Source organism: Leopardus geoffroyi, chromosome A2 (assembly GCF_018350155.1).
Source record: "Leopardus geoffroyi isolate Oge1 chromosome A2, O.geoffroyi_Oge1_pat1.0, whole genome shotgun sequence".
NCBI classification, from domain to species: domain Eukaryota; kingdom Metazoa; phylum Chordata; class Mammalia; order Carnivora; family Felidae; genus Leopardus; species Leopardus geoffroyi.
Window position 1 is genome coordinate 153,462,404 of NC_059331.1, and position 19,048 is coordinate 153,481,451.

General features: G+C 46.8%; 1 protein-coding gene across 3 annotated transcripts in view; it reads right to left on the minus strand.

Annotated features, from left to right (window-relative positions):
* CREB3L2 (cAMP responsive element binding protein 3 like 2) overlaps positions 1-18,800 on the minus strand; it is a 120,244-nt gene extending 101,444 nt beyond the window's left edge. Inside the window, exon 1 of one of the 3 annotated variants that reach the window (XM_045495804.1) lies at positions 18,282-18,800. In XM_045495804.1, the coding sequence (XP_045351760.1) occupies positions 18,282-18,383 (102 nt within the window). In that variant the 5' untranslated portion in view covers positions 18,384-18,800. The remainder of the gene's footprint in view (positions 1-18,281) is intronic. The other 2 variants (XM_045495807.1, XM_045495805.1) reach the window with 2 other exon arrangements.
* Positions 18,801-19,048: the final 248 nt, after the last annotated feature.

Below are 19,048 nucleotides of genomic sequence, written 5' to 3' on the forward strand. Positions count from 1 at the left end.
CTGCTTACCAAAACAATTCCTCATTGCTATGTAAGAGTGACTAACTCTTCCTGTAAGCTACTCCTGCTCTTTATACATTAGCTCAGCTACTCCACAATGTGAACCCTTCTGAATCCCTAGCCGATCCATACATTTGGAAAGTCAATTCTGCAGTTTCCAAGCCCCCCCACCCCGCAAAGACCCTTAATGATGCATAGCATTATTGTGACCACCTCCAGAATGCCATCATTGGCTGAGGCCCACAAGTCCTTGCAACGAGGCAGAAGAATCTAAGAACAGATTCCAAACTCTGAGCTCAGGTCCTCACGCTGTCAGGACTGAGCAAAGCTCCAAAAACTGTGGCAGAGTCAGAGCACAGTCAAGAGAAGAAGGGAAGGGACTAGGTGAGAAGAAGAAAGGAGGAGAGCAAAGGACACAAGGATGGAAAAAGAGGGACAGGAAGGAGACAAGAAGAGGAGGCCTGGGTGGGGAAAGGGGAAATGGAACCCAGGAAAAGGTCTCCACTCTTTCAGGGACTGTGCCCAGGTCAGCAGGGAGCCAGCCCTAGGCGAAACCCAGATTCTAGGAAGGTCTGTGCTCTTAAAATGTCTTATGTTTACCACATTTCAAAAGTGATTTCAGTGGCTTAAAGGAAACATATAATATTAGGTCAAATAAAATTCAAAATGGATGGAGAGAAGAAGTCGTGATGTGGGAGGACGAGGAAGCAGAGAAGAAAAACTTAAGGGCAAGCTGGCTTCAGCACTGGGTGTTATGAACGAGTACATGAGCCAGAGCCCTCCATTTATGGTCAGAAAAGACAGCTTCAACTTTTGTCTCTTTGAGTCAGTATCTTGAGAGTACTATGAAATGTCTTTAATAAGTAAGATTTGGTTTTTGGCATATGATGTAAACTGCTCGTTTTGTAATGAATCCTCCAAAAAACCCAAAAGAGTTGAGGGGGTGGACTTTGTTTCCAAGAAGACAAAAAGGTTAGGTTTCAGAGACAAAGTGCTGATTTTAGGTGAAGCTCCCCTTAGTGCTTGGGGAGGTAAGGTCACCTGTCAGCGGTCAGGGTCTGATTAGCGTACAGCAGCAGCAAAAGGGAGCAGGGCTTCCCCGGAACATTCTGGGGGATGGACAGCAGCACGGCAGCGGTTCTGGGCCATGCCTACAGGATGCTGGCGGTGGGCACCGCTGTGCACAGACCTGATCCCTCCCAGCCTCCACTTCAGAAGTATAATCTCCAGGAAACTAGCTCTTCACATTTTCAGGGTCAAAAACAACTTTAGAAAATGTGATAAAAAATGCACACTTGCACTGCACCTCCATATCCTGGAGACCATTCCAGGAGGTTCCCAGACCCACTGGAGTCACGGACCCAGCTTAACAACTGCACTCCACAGGGGTTCACCCCTCACAGGCTTCTTCCAGCGGGAAGCACAATGGCCTGTTCACCACCAGTTGTCATTTGGGAGCCTCATGAAACTCCAGTGAACCCCCAGTGCTATGGACTGAATGCGTCACCCCAAAATCCCTATGCTGATGTCCTAACCCCCAATGTGATGATATTTGGAGGCAGGGCCTTTGGGGGGTCATTCGGGCTAGATGAGGTCATAAGCGTGGGATCCCCATGATGGGATTAATGCTCTTTGAGGAAGAGACGCCAGAGCTCTGTCTCCAGCCTGTGAGGACACAATGTAAAGAAAGCCAGGAAGAGGGCCCTCACCGGGCAGAATTTGCTGATCCCTTGATCTTGGACTTCCCAGCCTGCAAACTGAAACAAAGAAACAAACGTCCATTGTTTGAGCCACACGGTCTATACAGTATTTTGTGATGGCAGCCCGAGCCAAGACACCTAGCACTCTCCATGCCAAACACCGTCCACCTGTTCCACCTTGGGCATAAGAGCCTGAGACGCCGGTCCCCTCATTTTTGCCTCTTCGGCCAAATGGCCCTGAGGTAAAGGTGGAGAACGCCCTCCAGAGCACTACCAGGCACACGGGTCCAGCACTAAGGAGACTGGCTGGGCCCCCAAAGAAGTGGGCCTCTTCACAGCCCCCTCACATTCCGGGCACAGGAGAAGTAAGGGCAGAAATGAAATGTCAGGGCTACCAGGCAGTCCTCAGACATCGGGGGAGGGAAGAAGAGAATTGGAATGGAAAGCTCAAAGGGAAAGCTGGTGCAGGGCTAGTGGTCTTTTAGACACGTTCCAATAAATCTGGCTAACTTCACACACTCTCTCTGCAAGGAATCCATAAACAGCATCACCTCCAAGCCGCACTTCTAGAGAACACACACCAGGCTTCAGGCTTGCATTATTAAATGGCTCCAGCCAGGCAAAGCTGCTCACTCTGAAACCACTGTTTTGATACATCATCGCTCTCCACCAAATAATAGACCTTTACAAATCCCTGCTCAGAGCCAATTCCTCCAAGCTGCCTTTCTGGCCTGGCTGCTCGGCCTGCCATGGATTTCCTTCGTTGTTTGCCCGAGTCTCTGCTCTGTCTCACACATGTGATTGTTCTGGCGGCCTTGCTAGGCTTTGCTCCTCATGGCAGGGCTGAGGTTTCTATTTTCTTGTGATCATTCCAGGAGGCCAAATTCCAGGTTCTGTCCTCCGAGGCATCCAGTAATTTCTGCTGGCCAGCTGCTTTTCCTGAGAAAGCATAATCAGACCTTTTGATTCCCATATGCAAACCACCTGTGTCCCTGCCACTCTCTTCCCTGGTGAAAGGGACTTCACAGCCCATTCACATTCTGGGCACAGTTTACGCATCGGGGGTGAGCAGCTCAGACCAGGAGTGCCGAAAAGCACAACTGGGGTTTCTGGCATACTGAGCAGAGGTAGAAGGAAATAAAGCAGTTCCCTCATCTGTGTCGTGAAGGGGTTGTGCTCAGCCACATCGAGGGTCCCAAGGAGATCTAGGACCCTACAAGTTTGGGGAAGAAGTTATTTTGTAATGAGGCAGACGCTGCTGCCTGGCCACTCAATACCCATCCTGCCCTCCCTCCTCACCATCAGACACGCCAATCGTGTTCGGAGTAGCCAGGGATCCGGCTAAACCACTCACCTTCCTGGACCCTCTCTAGCAGTGAGGGATGGCCAGTGAAACCTAACAGGGATTCCGCTGGTACTCCAGAGCAGAGATCTTGGCTTTTTCTAATATAGGTACTACCCCCTTCTGCTCTGCCCTCTCACTTTCTTCCCGTCAGGGAGGCTGATGTTACACTGGAGGTGACACAGTCATCTTGCAGTCACGAGGCAATGCCCATGAGGGCAAAGGTCTACCCACGAAAGATGGCAGGCTGAATAGGAGAGACCATCCCGCTACCCGCTGGCACTGTTCAGCCATAACACCAGCCCTGGAGAGCCTAGCTCAGGACCTCTTGCTTCGTAAAGCTAAGTAGACCATCACATGGTTAAATTCGTGTATTCTGAAGCCAAGTGACATACATGGTTCCAATCCTGAAACTTTTGTTCTTGTTTTTTTTTTTTTCCTAGAAGCCAATTTGGCACAGGTAATAGTTTCTCAAAGGGCAACGAGGAAAAATAAAATCTATCTACCAGGATATTTTTCTTTTGGTTGGCAAACACCAAAGAACAAACTTGTCATGAAACTTGTCTGCATTTCATGAAAAACCAGTGAAGGGCTAACCAGTCTCCCCATCTGCCAGCTGCTTCGCCGTAATGCGGCTCCTTGGAGAAGAACCATCAGGTGACTCCTTCAAGTTTGTTAACTTCTAGAGCTAAGGATTTTCTCTCATTGGCATTTAGCCCCATGACCAGCAATTTGTTGTTGTTGTTGTTGTTGTTGTTGTTGTTGTTGTTGTTGTTGTTGAAAATAAAAATGTATGACTTCCAGAGAGGGTGGAGGTTCCAGAGAGGGCACAGGTTTCTAGCGGCTCTCTCCCAAAGCCCTACTGATACTGCCAAAATAATAACAAGACATTATGGGAGTGGGTCCATTCACATGGCACAATCTCTGGGGAACTTCTGTTGGATAGGAGGCTGGCTGGTCCAGATCAAAGGAAGGCAGAGAAGACCCACTTAGAACCTGCTTCCCAAGAAGGTAGACTCAGGGAAGGTTCCCTCGCTCAACTCTCCTTACATCAACTACTTTGGAAGGTCAAAGGCTGAATGCAGTCAGGCCATGGGTCAGAAAGACAGCCTGTGGCTTCAATGCCAGTTGCTACAGCTTATCAACAGCATTCAAAGTCGCTCTGCTGGGAAGGCCCAGGGGACAAGCAGAGCCCTCCAGGCTTCTCCCTGATGCCACGGCAGGGCCCCACGGGGCTGCTCCGTGCCATGTTTACTGTTCTCGTCCACTCTTGCACTAATGGATTCCTCAGTATGTCACAGTCAGCCCCAGAAACGTTTTTCGTATTAGAAAAGCAATGTAAATGATCTCAATGTTGTCATAGACAGTTGTTTCACGGGGTGGCAGGGACAGGGAATGGGCCAGCTCTCTCTTGCCTTCCTTCCTGTGACTTGAAGAATGTTAACACCTGCTACCAACCCACTCCTCAAAACCTCCAAAGAAGTTCAGTTCTGCAGAAGCAGGTGCCTGAAAAACTGAAGTGTGAATTTAGTCATGCAAATCAAGGCCAGGAGTTAAGCCTAAAAATAGTCAGGTAGCAACTAAAAAAACAAAACAACAAAAAACCAAAACAACAACAACAAAAAACTCTAAGGTTTCCTTCCCCCTAAATGTCTGGCCACAACATTAGGGTGAAGGTGGTCTTATTACTTCCAGTTATAAGATAAATTAAGTTCTGGGGATGTAACGTACAACATAAGGACCATAGTTAACAACATTGTATGATATATTTAAAAGTTGCTAAGAGAGTAGAGCTTAAAAGTTCTCATCACAGGGAAAAGAATTCGTAACTAGGTGAGGTGATAGGTGTGAATTAAACTTATCGTGGTGATCACTTTGCAACATATACACGTATCAAATCATTATGCTGTACACTTTAAACTTATACAAGACAGTGTTATATGTTAATTGTATCTCAACAGACCTGGAGTAAATAAATAAATAAATAAAACAATTAGGTCACATCCAAGAGGCTTTATTCTGTCTACTAATTTTTTTTCCCTGAAGTTTAGAATTCAGCAAGGGGTTTCTTCCTATGCATCCCTGAAATTACTGGAGTAAAAAAAAAAAAAAAAAAAAAACTGGAGCGTGGGACCCTATTATCTCCTAAGCAGGGCCCACACACCACCCACAGAGACACTTTGGTCACATCAAGGCACTCATCCTCTTTCGTGGCCTTGTGAAACAGCCTCAGAAGGGTACCCAGGGTAGGGAACGCTAGCACCACACTGTGAGCCCCAATCAGCACGTATTTTTTTTTTTTTTTTAACATTTGCTAACTGTTGAGAGACAGAGCAGAGGAGGGGCAGAGAGAGAGGGAGACGCAGAATCTGAAGCAGGCTCCAGGCTCGGAGCTGTCAGCACAGAGCCCGACGCAGGGCTCGAACTCACGAACCGCGAGATCATGACCGGAGCCGAAGTCGGATGCTTAACCGACCGAGCCATCCGGGTGTCCCCAGTCAGCAAGTATTTTATTGACTACCTATGTTGTGCTCAGCACAACGAGTGGGCCAAAGGAGTGCCTCAAGCAGAGGCTGGAGCTGACAGAGGCCCTGGGCCGTGATCGGCCTCACCCATTGCTCCGGTGCACCCAGCAGAGAACATCATGGTCTACGAGTGCCATGCCAACAAGGCTTGGAAGCAGTGAACACATAATTGCTTGTTGGTGAAAAGGTTTATGAAGTCTGTGCTGACTCCATATCTCTGCTTTTTCTACTGCCCCCCTGCCGAGTTGTTGAGCCATCAGCGGACAATGGGATGTTCAGAGTCCCACACCAGACCCAGGAAGGGCAGGAATAAGAAAGCTGCACGTAACCGACCCAGCCACCCCACCTCTTAGCTGGGCCAGGCTGAATTTCATTTGCCTCCTATCAGTGTGCATTTAAGTCAAAAGGAAACGCTGGGTTTCGACCTACCTCATGTTCCTACTATGTAAACACAGCTGAAACACCAAATGGCTTTCTGGCTGCTATTTTTCTGCTCGGCTTTCTCATCACACACGAAAATGTCCACGGTGACAAGGGCTGGGGGTGGTGGGCACCTTCAGTCAGAACATGATGTCCTGGGGCCCAAGCGGTGGGGGGCAGCTTTGTCGGCACCTGGGCTGGGTCCTGGCCTCCCCCGCCTCCTCAGCCCAGGGTGCCAGGCCTTCCAGCTGCTTCCAAATGTGGGTCATGGGCTGCAGAGAGCCCTGGACAGAAAACTTGCAAATCCAGAGCAGAACCAGAAAAACAACTCCTGGCAGGGCCTCAGAGCCGAATACCATCTCGGGGTAGGAAGTTAAAAGTCATAGCTACAGAGATGGGATTAGGGTGCTTTGGTCATGAAAAAACATGGTATTTCCCCCCCTCGATCCCAACTCCTTTCCAAAGGAAAGGAGTGCCTATGCCACTTGTAAATGGAAGGTTGGGGAAGGGGACATACCATATCTTAACCGAAATTCTGCTGAAATCTCTACGGCTGCTCCTAAATTGAAGTTTTTATTAAAACAAAACAAAAAACTGCCCCCCCCCCCCCCCCACCGGACACACACACCTATTTAAGGCTCTTGTGAGCTATTTAGCTTCTTGGACTAAAAAGAAAGCCTCTCTGTGACTAATTAAAAAAAAAAAAGTTAAAATCAAAAGCTGCCTCAGGTAACCCCAGCTGATGAATCTTGACTCCCCATTCCAAACTTCACAGCAGCAGGATGCGGACACCATGGTAGAGGTTGTGCACGGTGCCGGGGGGGGTAGGGGGTGCACGGGAACTCGTCATACATGCTGTTCAATTTTACTGTGAACCTAAAACTCTTTTAAAAAATGAAGTCTATTTTGTTTCAAGTGTATTTCTTTATTTTGAGAGACAGAGCGAGAGAGGGTGTACCCATTCGTAGGGGAGGGGCAAAGAGAGAGGGAGACAGAATATCCCAAGCAGGTGCCGCACAGGCAGCGTAGAGCCCCATTCGGGGCTTGAACTCTTGAACCTTTGAGATTGTGACCTGAGCAGAAATCAAGAGTTGGACGCTTAACTGACTGAGCCACCCGGGCCCCTTAAGTCTACTGTTTTTACGTTTGTAATGTAGGTTCTTCACAGGACATTCTGTTACTGAAAGAATGGGATAAGAAGCCAGCAAACAAGATGACTAGGAAACAACCTAGGCAGCCAAGAGACCACTCAACCCACAGTGCAGCTGAAACTCGGGGTGGTTCCTAAGCTTCCTCACAGGTGTCTGCTCTGCTCAGGGCTGAGAAGGGCCACCTGCTTCCTCCCTGGGGGAAGTGGAATTCTCCCTCCTCCCCATCCCCTCCTCTTCTCGCCCTCCTGTGGGCCCTCAGTCCTGGCTGCCCAGCTCCTCCTCCCATGCCTGTTGCTCATCTCCCAGGAGGCCGAGGGCCACACAAGCACAGCAGAGAACAAAGGTAGAAGTCAGCCGCAGCACGCAGGGGACACGCAGGGGACACGCAGGGGGCAGGGAGGTGGCTGCAGGGTGTCCCACGAGAGTCCCCTGTGTAGGTCCCGAAACCCAGGAACTGCTTGTAGCTGCACATTTTCTTTGAAGCTGCATCATTTATTTTACCATTCCTTCCACTGGCAAACCCTCAGGCTCATGTTCTTATAGCAAAGCCATTTGTCCTCGCCTACTATCATAGCATACAAAAATGGGGCCAATTAGGTTCTCTGCCTGTTGAATAGGGTTGATGTTATCTGTAATCAAACCCATCTTTGGCAGTCAGTGGGGTCTACCCTATACTTCCTTCGTGGGAAGAATCAGAAGAAATAAAGCAAAGCCTCACATCTTACAGGCATTTGGTAAATCCCAACACTCTTACACAGGTGTTAAGAGTCCAAAGACCAGCCTTCTGCATGCTCCAAGGCCATAAATGACACATGCACAAAGGGACACACGCCCAAACTCCTGGTTGCCAGCCAGAAGGACATCCAGGGACAGATTGCCTCAGCCTGGAGAAAAGAATGAAGAAAGTACCTTCATAAAAGTGCCTGGACACTGTGACAGTCTCCAAGGCCAATTTTAAGGATTGTTTTAGGCTTCTGTAAAAACAAAGGAAAGAAAGAGGCAGTGTTGCATATATTACCCACCTTGCATATTTACTCCTAGGTGCTGTCCGTCTGTCTTCCACTCCTGCCTGGAAACCAGGCCTCCGCCCGCTAAGCACAATGCCACATAGCATGCCACGGGCTCAGACCACAGGGAGGCCGCCATGGCCCTGAGACACAGGCACTGCGCTCAGCTGCCATGCACACAGTCCTTGGAGCCAGCTGCAGTGCACGCTCAGTCTTTATTTGTCTTAACCACTCTGTAGCAATTCTCTCTTCTCTTGGATCCTGTGATGGGATTTTCCTGGATTTTCTCCACATTTTCCTATCGGCTCTTTCTGAGTTCCATCTGCAGATTCCTCTTCCTTGGCCAACCGTTCTAGGGCCCCCAGGGCTCCATCCTTAGCTTTTCTCTTACTCGTCACTCTCACTTGACCTCCCTGGACCAGCTTCTGTGGGCTATTGGCCTCAGTGATCCCCACTAGACTTGCAACATCCAAGTCTACGCCTTCAGTCCAGACTTTTCTCCAGAACTCTAAATCCAAGTTCCCAAAGGCCTTTTCCGAATGTTCCATGGACACATTAGAATCAATGTTTGAAAGGGAACTCATTATTTTCCCCGCCGCACGCGTTCCTCCTCTAAATATCCCCTTTCCAGGTCACTGGAAGCCCCGCCAACTCAGTCTGCCACTTCAGAAAACAGGAGGTCTCCCATATCCCCCTCACGGTCCCTCATGGTCCCCATGTCTCCCGGTCTGGCTCCCAGCCCTTGCTTGCATTCATGTGTTCGTCCCGGTCGGGTCCAAGGCCCTCACGGTGTCTTGTTCGACCTCACGGCTGAAATAGGCAGCCACAGATCATCTCACCACCATTAATTCTACCCTCCAATCCATCCTTCGTAACCACTAGGGTTTCCTTTCGACAACATACTTCTGCTCCTGTCCCTCTCTTGTTAAAAGCCCTAACAGCCTCCCACCTTCCTGCCCACAAAAGAAAGGCCAAATGGTTAAGCAGGCATGTAGACCTTTTATGATCTTGTCATATACCCCAACACTCTCTGCAGGGCACCTACTCTCAAAGTACATAAAACTACTTGGGATTCCTAGAGTCAACCATGACATTTTGCACATTCCTGCTCTATACTTGCTGTTCCCACTGCCTCAAGAACTCCTGTTTTCTACGTCAGGACCCACTGTAAATCTCACCTGCTCTGTGAGGTGTTCCCAAACTCTTTGTGTTCTCTGTGCTCCAGAAATACTTTGAACACAGCTCTAACGCAAAATGTACACCAGACACTTAATGACTTGTTTATACATCTTCCTTCCCACTCTACTGGGAGGGCCACAAGGTCACAAATGTCATATCCTCCTGCCTAGAACACGCACAGGTTTAGAAAAGCAGTTCATTAAGTTCCTCAAATTGGAGGAAGGACCGACTGTGAGAGATGTTTCCCCAGGATGCGTGGACAGGAAGCCATGGGAAGGAAGGAGTTAATATTTGAACCTTTACAATGTTATGATTGGTAACCTTGGATTTAAATTTCTGCTTAACACAATTGGCCAGTGAGAAAGCATTTTCATCACAAATCCTTATTTCCCCCAAGTTTTCTAAAAACATCACCCTATCAGTTTGAATCCTGCAGGCTCTTTCTCAGCCAAAAGGAATTTCCCTTTAAACAAAAACTATTCAGACATTTCCAAGATATGAAATGTTAAAAACCAGGATTTTCCACTCAGACAACTAGGAAACTGTTTATGGATTTTTTTTTCCCCCAGACTCCTCTTATTTGCCAAGAAGTCTGAAGAGGACTTTTTTTTTCTAATGTTAAAAAAATGTTTCCTACCTCTGTGCCTCTCTGTTTTTCCATTCTTTATTTTGTCTGGGATTTACTGAAGCAAGGTTTTAAGTCAGAAAACAGAGGCTACAAAATGCAGCATGACATCTGCCAATTAGCTGCCCCAGTTATACAAGGAATCAACTAAATCTACTTACTGGTGTTTTAAATCATTTTTTAAAGCTGAGAGCCTTGCAAGGGTAGGAGCATGATATCCAGCATAGAACTACGGGGTTTAAAAAAACTCTCTGGGACCACGCGATACCAATGCAGCATTTTACAACTGGATAAACTGAGACCCAGAATGTCAAGTAAACTTGTCTCAAAATGAATTCACACAACAAGATGCCTTATGCGCCAAGGAAGAACTCTCTTCCAAGAGACACTGTCGATACTTCTAACAAGAAGCAGGCATAGAAATTTGGGTGGCTCAGAGTACCCCATCTCAACTCTTTAAAAAAGATAAATAGATAAATAGATAAATAAATAAATAACACCTCAAAGCTTTTCAGTAATGTCAGCACAATCTATATAAATAAATTACTCCACAATACAGCAGTTCAAAGGCAGACAGTTCAACATGAGGCAATTGTAACTGAGATTGACAGCAGTTATACACAACAGAGGAATACATGGTACATGATTCTAAGAGGTTATGTCTGATTTTTGCACTGACCTTCCACACAGTCCTAGAAAAAAATCAGACATACCACCCCAGAACACCACAAAGTGTTTCCCAATCTGAAGAATAAGCACGAGCCCAGCCAAAACACAGCTTCCATGTGATGGGTGACACTGACTCTAGAAACAACTGTGTCCCAGTAATGACCTGTGAGCTTCTCATGCATCTATACGCAGGAGAGCTGAGTCAGTAAAGATTCCCTGAGATAAATGGGATGCAGTGCTAAGGGGGTTCAAAGTGTCCCCAACTCTTAGAGTAATGCATCATGAAGATTCAAGGATTACCCAGCCACAGCTCTTCCGCAGCCAATGAGGGCCCAGAAGAATCTTGGGTTATACCAAAGAGCTCCCACTTTCCATCAAGAGACAAGTAATAGATATGAAAATCTGAGAACCAGCTGTATTGAAGGTGACAGAGGAGCCCAGGAGAGCGTACAGAAAGAAGGTACCAACTGCTCACATTTAACAGGTAGTAAGGAAGCCAGGGAAGAAGGAAAAGCTAAGCCCACCAGACTGTCACGGAAGCCAAAAGCAAGAATGAGTTAGGAGATGACCTTGTGGTCAATGCTGCCAAGTTACTTCCATGAGGCCTAGCAGGTAAGGACAGAGAACAGACTGGATTTAGCAACTAGACAGAAGTTGGACGATCTTCTAGCAACAGTAGGAACCAGAACAGACAGGGTGCGGAAGTAAGCAGAAAGTAAGGAAACGGAGACTGTAGATATTGCCCACTTGTTTGAGAAAACCTGGCAGTAAACAAGGGAGAAAAAAATGAGCATGAAGGAGCAACAGCAGAGACGTATGTTTACAGCAGAAGGCAGAAGGACAGGAAATGAAGATGTGTGAGAGAGGATAATTACAGGCCCCCGTGCTTCCCGAATGATGTCAGACTCCTGAGGTGAGGACCTCTCTTCCCCAGATTAGGGGAGAGAGTGGAAAAGCCTATCTATCAAGGCCAGGCAGTGACATGGGAAGAAACCGTGACCCAAAGAGGTGAGGTAACTTGCGGAAGGTCACTGGAGAACCAGTGGCCCTTGACAACAAATCTGCCTGACTCAAAAGCCCACCCTTTCCACAATGCTGCCTGCAATGCCACTCTAGTGGAAACTGGGACTGTTAGACAGCCATCCACACTCCCACCTTGTTCTCTAAACTATGCAAGAAGAGTTATTGATGCCAAATGACCCATGTTGCTTTCCACTAAATTTTCAGATTTGCAGAAGCATTTACACGAATTCAGAGTTTTAAAAATATATTAACAAAAGAGGTCAAGGCCACCAAGCTTATCATTTCTCTAAGACTGCCTCACTCCACTTAATTATGTATCTCTGAGCATCCTGCACTTGGCTAAGCATCATGGGACGACAGCAGAGCCAAAGTCATGTCCCTGTCCTCAAGGAGCTTGTGTTTCAGCTGAGCAAATCTCTTCAGTGCTCAAGGCCTCAGGTTCTCTGTAGACAATACAGGCCATTGCCTCCTATGCGCCTCACAGATGACCTATGTGATTCGATTCAGGGAAAATCGAGGTCACTTAGAACTTTATTTGGAAGAGAAGAAGCGCATGTGATGAGCAGGGAGGAAGAGGAATAGGTTCAAGGGTGACCCAAAGATCATGGTTCTCATCATTTTCTTTCAATCCTGACTCTGCAGGGGCAGGGATCATGAACACTCCCTTCATTCATAAAAGCACTCACTTGGACAATTCAGACATCCTACAACGGTAGGCCCAAAACCCTACTAAGGGCCCAACCAAGGCCTAGGGCCATTTGCCCCAAGTCAGTCAGCAGACAGGTCTGAGCCATGCCAGACTGAGGCAGGCAGTTCAAGATGCCAACAGGCACACATGGGCTTATCAGTATTTGAATAGCTATAAACAACTGAGAATACAGCTTCTTTGAACACTGACATTCGGCTTTCCACCTGCTGATCAGAGGTTGTGTGGCCCTTGAACGAAACAAGTCATTCTTGTCTTGCATGATAAGCATGATCACGGACTTAGTTACCTCCAGTCCTGATATTTGACCCTGATGCAGACAGTTCAGATAATATAGTTAATTCTAGTTAGTGAGTTGGGACACAGCGGCACACTCTCCCAGATATCCTTTGTGTGTATTTTGGAGAGGCTATTCCTGTCTCTATGGTCTTCCTTCATTGGGTGCTATTAGCACAGCTAAATAACATCCTTAGAGCTTTGCAAGCGGCACAGTACTTGGTTTGATATTTTATTCCCAAGGCTAATTATTGTAGATTTTAAATTTTTTTTTTTTTCAACGTTTATTTATTTTTGGGACAGAGAGAGACAGAGCATGAATGGGGGAGGGGCAGAGAGAGAGGGAGACACAGAATCGGAAACAGGCTCCAGGCTCTGAGCCATCAGCCCAGAGCCCGACGCGGGGCTCGAACTCCCGGACTGCGAGATCGTGACCTGGCTGAAGTCGGACGCTTAACCGACTGCGCCACCCAGGCGCCCCTAATTATTGTAGATTTTAAAACATGTTCCATTTGCTAGCCCACCTCTGTGAGGAAAACAGCCATTGGTCAAACAAACCCACTACAGAAAGGACTGCCAACTCAGACTATTTTCCTAAGGATCACTACAATGGTCATGCTGATTGAGCCTCCAATCGCTCCTCAGTCCCCAAATGACTGATCTGAGCCAATCATATAAATCCCTTTCCAGCCATTGGTTTTACGATGGTCAAGTGACCCAATCCTTGCCAACGAAGCTCAAAGTAAAATCAGCTGATAGGCTTCTGAAAAAAGTTTCTTCCATCCTAAAAAGGGACACAGGAAGATACAACCTCTCTTTTTCCTTTGGACATTTGTCATTTTGAATTGAACACCCGAAACGCATATGGGAATGAGTTGCTTCCTGGTTGCATCCAACCTGAAGGTGAAATCTGCACATAGATGGATGGCACTTAGGACCACAATGATACCAAGGAGTCGCCAAATGAGCCAAGAGCCATACTTCTAGGACTCTTACAACATGACATAATAATTTACTTATTGTATAAGCAATCTGAATCAGTTTTCAGTTAGTTACAGCTGCAAACTTTATAATTATTAATCAATTATTAATCTACATACAATATCTTGTATCTCTTGTAAGAGCAAATTCACATCAGACCTCCTTGCTTCCATAGAATACTATTACTCAGAGGTCTTTCAAAAAAGAGGGCAAGTACATGGGGTGGCTCAGTGGGTTGAGTGTCCGACTTTGGCTCAGGTCATCGACTCGCGGTTTGTGAGTTTGAGCCCCACGTCGGGCTCTGTGCCGACAGTTTGGAGCCTGGAGCCTGCTTCGGATTCTGTGTCTCCCTCTCTCTCTGCCCCTCCCCTGCTCGTGCTCTGTCTCTCTCTGTCTCTCAAAAATAAATAAGTGTTAAAAAAAAATTAAAGAAAGAGGGCAAGTACAAAACTCAGCCTCACCGTCTCATCCTTCAGGGCTGTGTCTGAATTCCCCATCCCCAACCTGTGTTATCACTATGCGAACAATTTCAGAGACAATAATATAATGGGTCAAAGAAATTTCACCAAGCCAATGAAAATCCATTAAATTATAGATTAATTAGCAACACATGTACCTGGTTGCCCTATGAATAAGGGCCATATATATGGAACAGTGGAAGAATAGTGAAAGTTCCCTCTATTCCCCAAATATTCCTCCTGTACAACCTGGATATTGCTTTAAGTTCTCCATTTACAGATTCACCCTTTTGAGCTGAAGTAATTGTAAACACCCATTTAGGGGGTCATATGTTATGCCTTACTAATATTTAAATTTTTAGTATAAGTTCATCAAATCTTTCATGAGAGCAAAATTTAAGAGGAGGGGTTAGAAAGAGAACACCATTACAGTGAGTCCTTGGGGTCTAAGAAGGGAGGAAAACCTGAAAACAAAGGTAAAGAATGGTGAAGTGAGGGCCTTGAAGACAAAGTATGTTTGCTTTGCAATTCTACGTGAACTCAATGGTTATCATTCAGTTTGTGGAGATCAGGTGATAAGTAATGAATGATATTCTCAAGCCACAGGGACCCAGGTTCCCCCTCAGGACCTGGCCACAGGCCAACAATAGGAGTTATCTCCAAGGTGGAACATCAGCCCGAAAGCTCCAATATCCCATTGGAGCCACATCAGTTGCTGGGCCAGCCAGGAGGAAGGGGAAACCACCAGCCTGTGAGATCAGCCAACTCCATCCCGGCACTCAGGGATAGAAGAGGAAGCCAGATGGCCTTCACATCCGGACACCAGGCAGGTTGAACATTCCCTTAACTCTCTACCTCCCACTGTCTGGAATCAGTCGTTTCATTTTAAGAACCAACGAGATATAAAATTTTAGTGCATAACCACTAAAGAACCTTACAAAGTACTGGATTTACGTGAATTGCATTGAAAACAAGCAGAACATCTGTCATTATCTTTGCCAAGACTTCGTAGTTCCCATCGTATAATTTTTTACAAAGATTAAAATCATTGCAAAAATTGAAAAAAAAAATCCCTATTTTCCATATTGTTAAACCGAGATATAAGAAAGTTACCAAGATCATAAAATTTATCACACCCAAACCCACTATTAATCCTCCACCCTGAGAGTCCCTTTCCACCAAGCATTCCTGCCTCCTCTCTTCACCCAAGGCCTCCACTGACTTGAGAGGTGTTGAGCTTTAATGGAGCACCAGATCCCCGCTGCCCCTATGGAGACTCAGGCTCAAATTACCTCTAGTCCAGTTTTACATGGTGCCTATAAGCTTTAGTTCTTCATTTTCTAAATACACTCAGGAGGTAAAAATTAGAACAGTACAAAAGGGATAGTATGTAAGTAACCCCCTCTCCCCTGTTCCCTCCCTTGACCTCCAGTCCCCAGGTCCCCTTGCCAGAAACAATAATCTATTTCTTGAGCATCCTTCTGAATATAAACTGTATATATACAATATAAAGTTTACAGCCTGTTTTGCTCTTTGAATTACAACATCCCACAGTGAATTTCCAGAAATGTAATTTGCACAGAATCTTAGAGGAACACAACATACGTATTAGAAATGCCCAACACCCAGGCAGGTCTTGGGGGAAAGGAACAAGGTTTCTCACAATGATTTCAAACCGTAAGAGACATACTTCTCGTTTTGTAGATCCACCATCTTTTCTGAGCCCACGTTTAGCCTGTACACACTCTTGAAGAAACAATGTTCATAAAAGCACTAGTGACTGGCCCAAAATAATATTTTGTCATCTGTAAGGGAACTATTTTTTACGCTTCGAGAGGAAGCCCAACGCTGCAACAACTCAGGATTGAATGAGCAAGTCCATATTCGTTCTATCTGTGCAGTTCATTATTTTGTAGACTTTGAACCTGTCCCCCTCCAAGCCTTTGTCCTTCTGAACCAAGAAGTCTTCTTTACAATAACCAAATGAGAAAAACGTTGCTCCCTGATGGCTCACAGAAGGCGCCAGAGACGTTAACCACTCCAGCCTCAAGCAATGTGAACCTTCTATGTTTTTAAAATCGGGTAGGTGACAGGTTTGCTAAAACAGGGCATTAGCAATCATGCGTGTGGGAACTAAATCCCTATTTAGACCTGGAGGTCAGGCCATTCCACATTTTGGACGAACAGTAATAATAACCAGTTCTGCAACTGGATACCCAACAGAGTTCAAGAAACAGATGGGAAACTTATCTATTTTCAAATCTCTGCCAAACTCCCCTTAGTTTAGAAGGAATATAATCCAGTCATCTGTGCTACTAAATCCAACACCTCTTTCAACACTAATTCATACACACAGTGGCAAGGACTTGTAGCAATGATGAGTGGCATTTTGTATGAGTGAGCTGCCCAGAAGAGACATACATCCCTAAGTGTTGGAGCTAAAAGTCATTAAAAAAATAAATAAAACTAGAAAAATTAATAAGTAAATAAAATAAAATAAAACTGGAAGAAAAATAATCACACATCACTGCTTCATCACCGTGACATAGAAAAGCTGAGCCCTTAATACCAAAAGGAATGTTAAGGTCTCTACCCCTGAAACTGTGCATAAAGATCTTAATTAGAGCCGGTCCAAACTGTCCCATCTGGAGTTCATGTCAAGTCACAGGTAGCATTTCAAATCCTGGCCTGTGATCTCACAAATGCAAGTCACGGGCTGAAAGGGAACGCATACGCCTGGACATAATTCATCCCACCAGCTGAAAGACAACCCCAAAACTGTGGCATTACAGCCGCTGGATGAGACATGCTCACAGTATGTGTTAGAACAAAAGGCAAGAACTGCCTCTCTGCAAATGGCTAACACCTGGAGCACCCAATTATCAGAAGATACTGGAAGGCCAATGTGCTGTAAGTTCTGCACTGACAACAGGAAGCACATCTGGGCCACCGAGCCAAACGCAACCCACGTGGTCTCCTCGGGGGGGAAAAAAGGCTCAGTGAGCAAAACCCAGATCACGCTACACATCTGGCTTTTGCCCCAGCATGAACTGCCTCTCCTTCTCAGCCCGGCACTCTGCATTTTTTTCAACAAGCCATTCTCTACCACCGCCCCACCACAAACGCTTTGGTGGGAATCACAGGGAGGCCCTCATCCCTTTTCCCAAAATAACGTCAGCCAGAGGCAAAGGCCAAGGAGGTGGAGCCTGAGGCCATTTTGCAAAAGTTTCAAATATCCTGGCACCGACCCCCTTAAAAGAATCATGAAGGGGAGACAGCCAAGCTTCTCATTTTCTCATTAGTGTTGTCTCTCTGCCTCTCTCTCTCTCTCATTACAAACTTCTGCATTTAAAAAACACACACACACAAAAAAAAACCCAAAGGGATCTCACATAAAATCATATTAACATTGCTGGCTGTGGGAAAACAAATTTCATTTTGCAAATTTAAGAACCAAAGATTTGAAATGGAAACTTTCAGAACATGTGCAGTGTTCTGTGACATTTCGATCCCCAAAAGGGGTCCTGGAGGCATAAGGCTGAACAAAGAACTGGTGAGCTGTCCCACCTTCTCCAAAGCTTTTTTGAAATACGCAGCTGCCTCAGATTTTCCAGACTCTGCTGATCTTTCCTCTGAAGAGAGAGGAAGCAGACTTCTTGGCTGTACAGTTCAAGAAACCAAATAAAGTAGTCTCCCTCCTAAAGTCAAAGGGGCCTTTCCAACACACACACACACACACACACACACACACACACACACGTACTTACAGGAATATAACCAAGAAAGTAAAGAAAGAGAGAATGTGACAGCGAAAGAAAGAAAATGCCTCTTTGTTTAGTTTTTTTTTAAAAACCTTCCCACAAAATTAATAGCAAACTAAACAGTGGCGTATTATTCTCCAGTACCTCCCCCTTCTGCTTTACAGTTCTTCCAGCGAGAGCAAATGACATTACAGATGTGAAAAAGGCTCGGGGGGGGGGGGGTACAAATTGCTAGAGAAATACAAACTGTCATTACTATTATTAAAACTTTAAAAGGGCCAGCTGCCCGCGTCTATCTGTTCAGACAGAAAAACCACACCTCTCCCTAGATCTCTTCACTCTGGGCATACCTGCCTCTTCCCAGATACTTCCTTCCCAGGTCCCTGTCCCCAGCTGTTCCTTTGATGACCACACCTCCCCCTTGCAAGGCGCCCCTTCCCCACCCCGCCCAGTCCTCACCGTGTGGTACATGAGAGCCTCGGTTTCCCCAGGCTCTGACAGCTCGCTCAGCTTGCGGTCCCACTGCAGGACGCTCTGCTCCCCGCTCTCCAGCACCTCCATGCTGGTCCGAGGGACGCTGGGCCGAGGATGCTGAGGGCAGGAGGGGAGCGGGCAGGGCCGCCGCAGAGGGTGAGGTCCGGGTCCGCAGGGGGTGTGTGCGTGTGTGCGTGTGTGCGCCTGGGCGCGTGTGGCTTATGCACTTAGAACGGAAAACGTTCTCTGCCTGAGAGAGAACTGCCAAGGGTTCCCGTCCGATGTCCTCGGAAATCTGAGAATCGTCGGGGAGAGACAGGCTGCCCAGGTATCTGGCTGAAGGCTGAAGGGGTTAAAGCTGGGCGCGCATCCAAAATAAAGGCAGGAGATCAGCTCTCATCCTAAGAAAATCCCTTCGCAGTAAGCCCACTTTCCACTACTGCTCCAGACACAAACTTTGAGACTCCCCGGAGCTTCTCAGTTGGGCTCCAGGATCCAGTTCTGACTCCGCCTCCACCTAGGGCAGTGACCAGTCGGATACTCACTTCGTCCGCTCTATCCAATCAAAAGTCTGGCTTTCCGCCCTGTCCCGCCTCTAAGGCTGGGCAGCGGGAAGTCTCTGCCCAGACTTTGGAATGTGGGCGGGGAGCGCCTTTGACGTCACCGGGGAACTCCTTCTGCCAGGGCGCAACCAGCCACAGCTCTCTAAGGCAGCGGGCCAATGGAGTGCTTGAATCCGGGAGTGATGGACT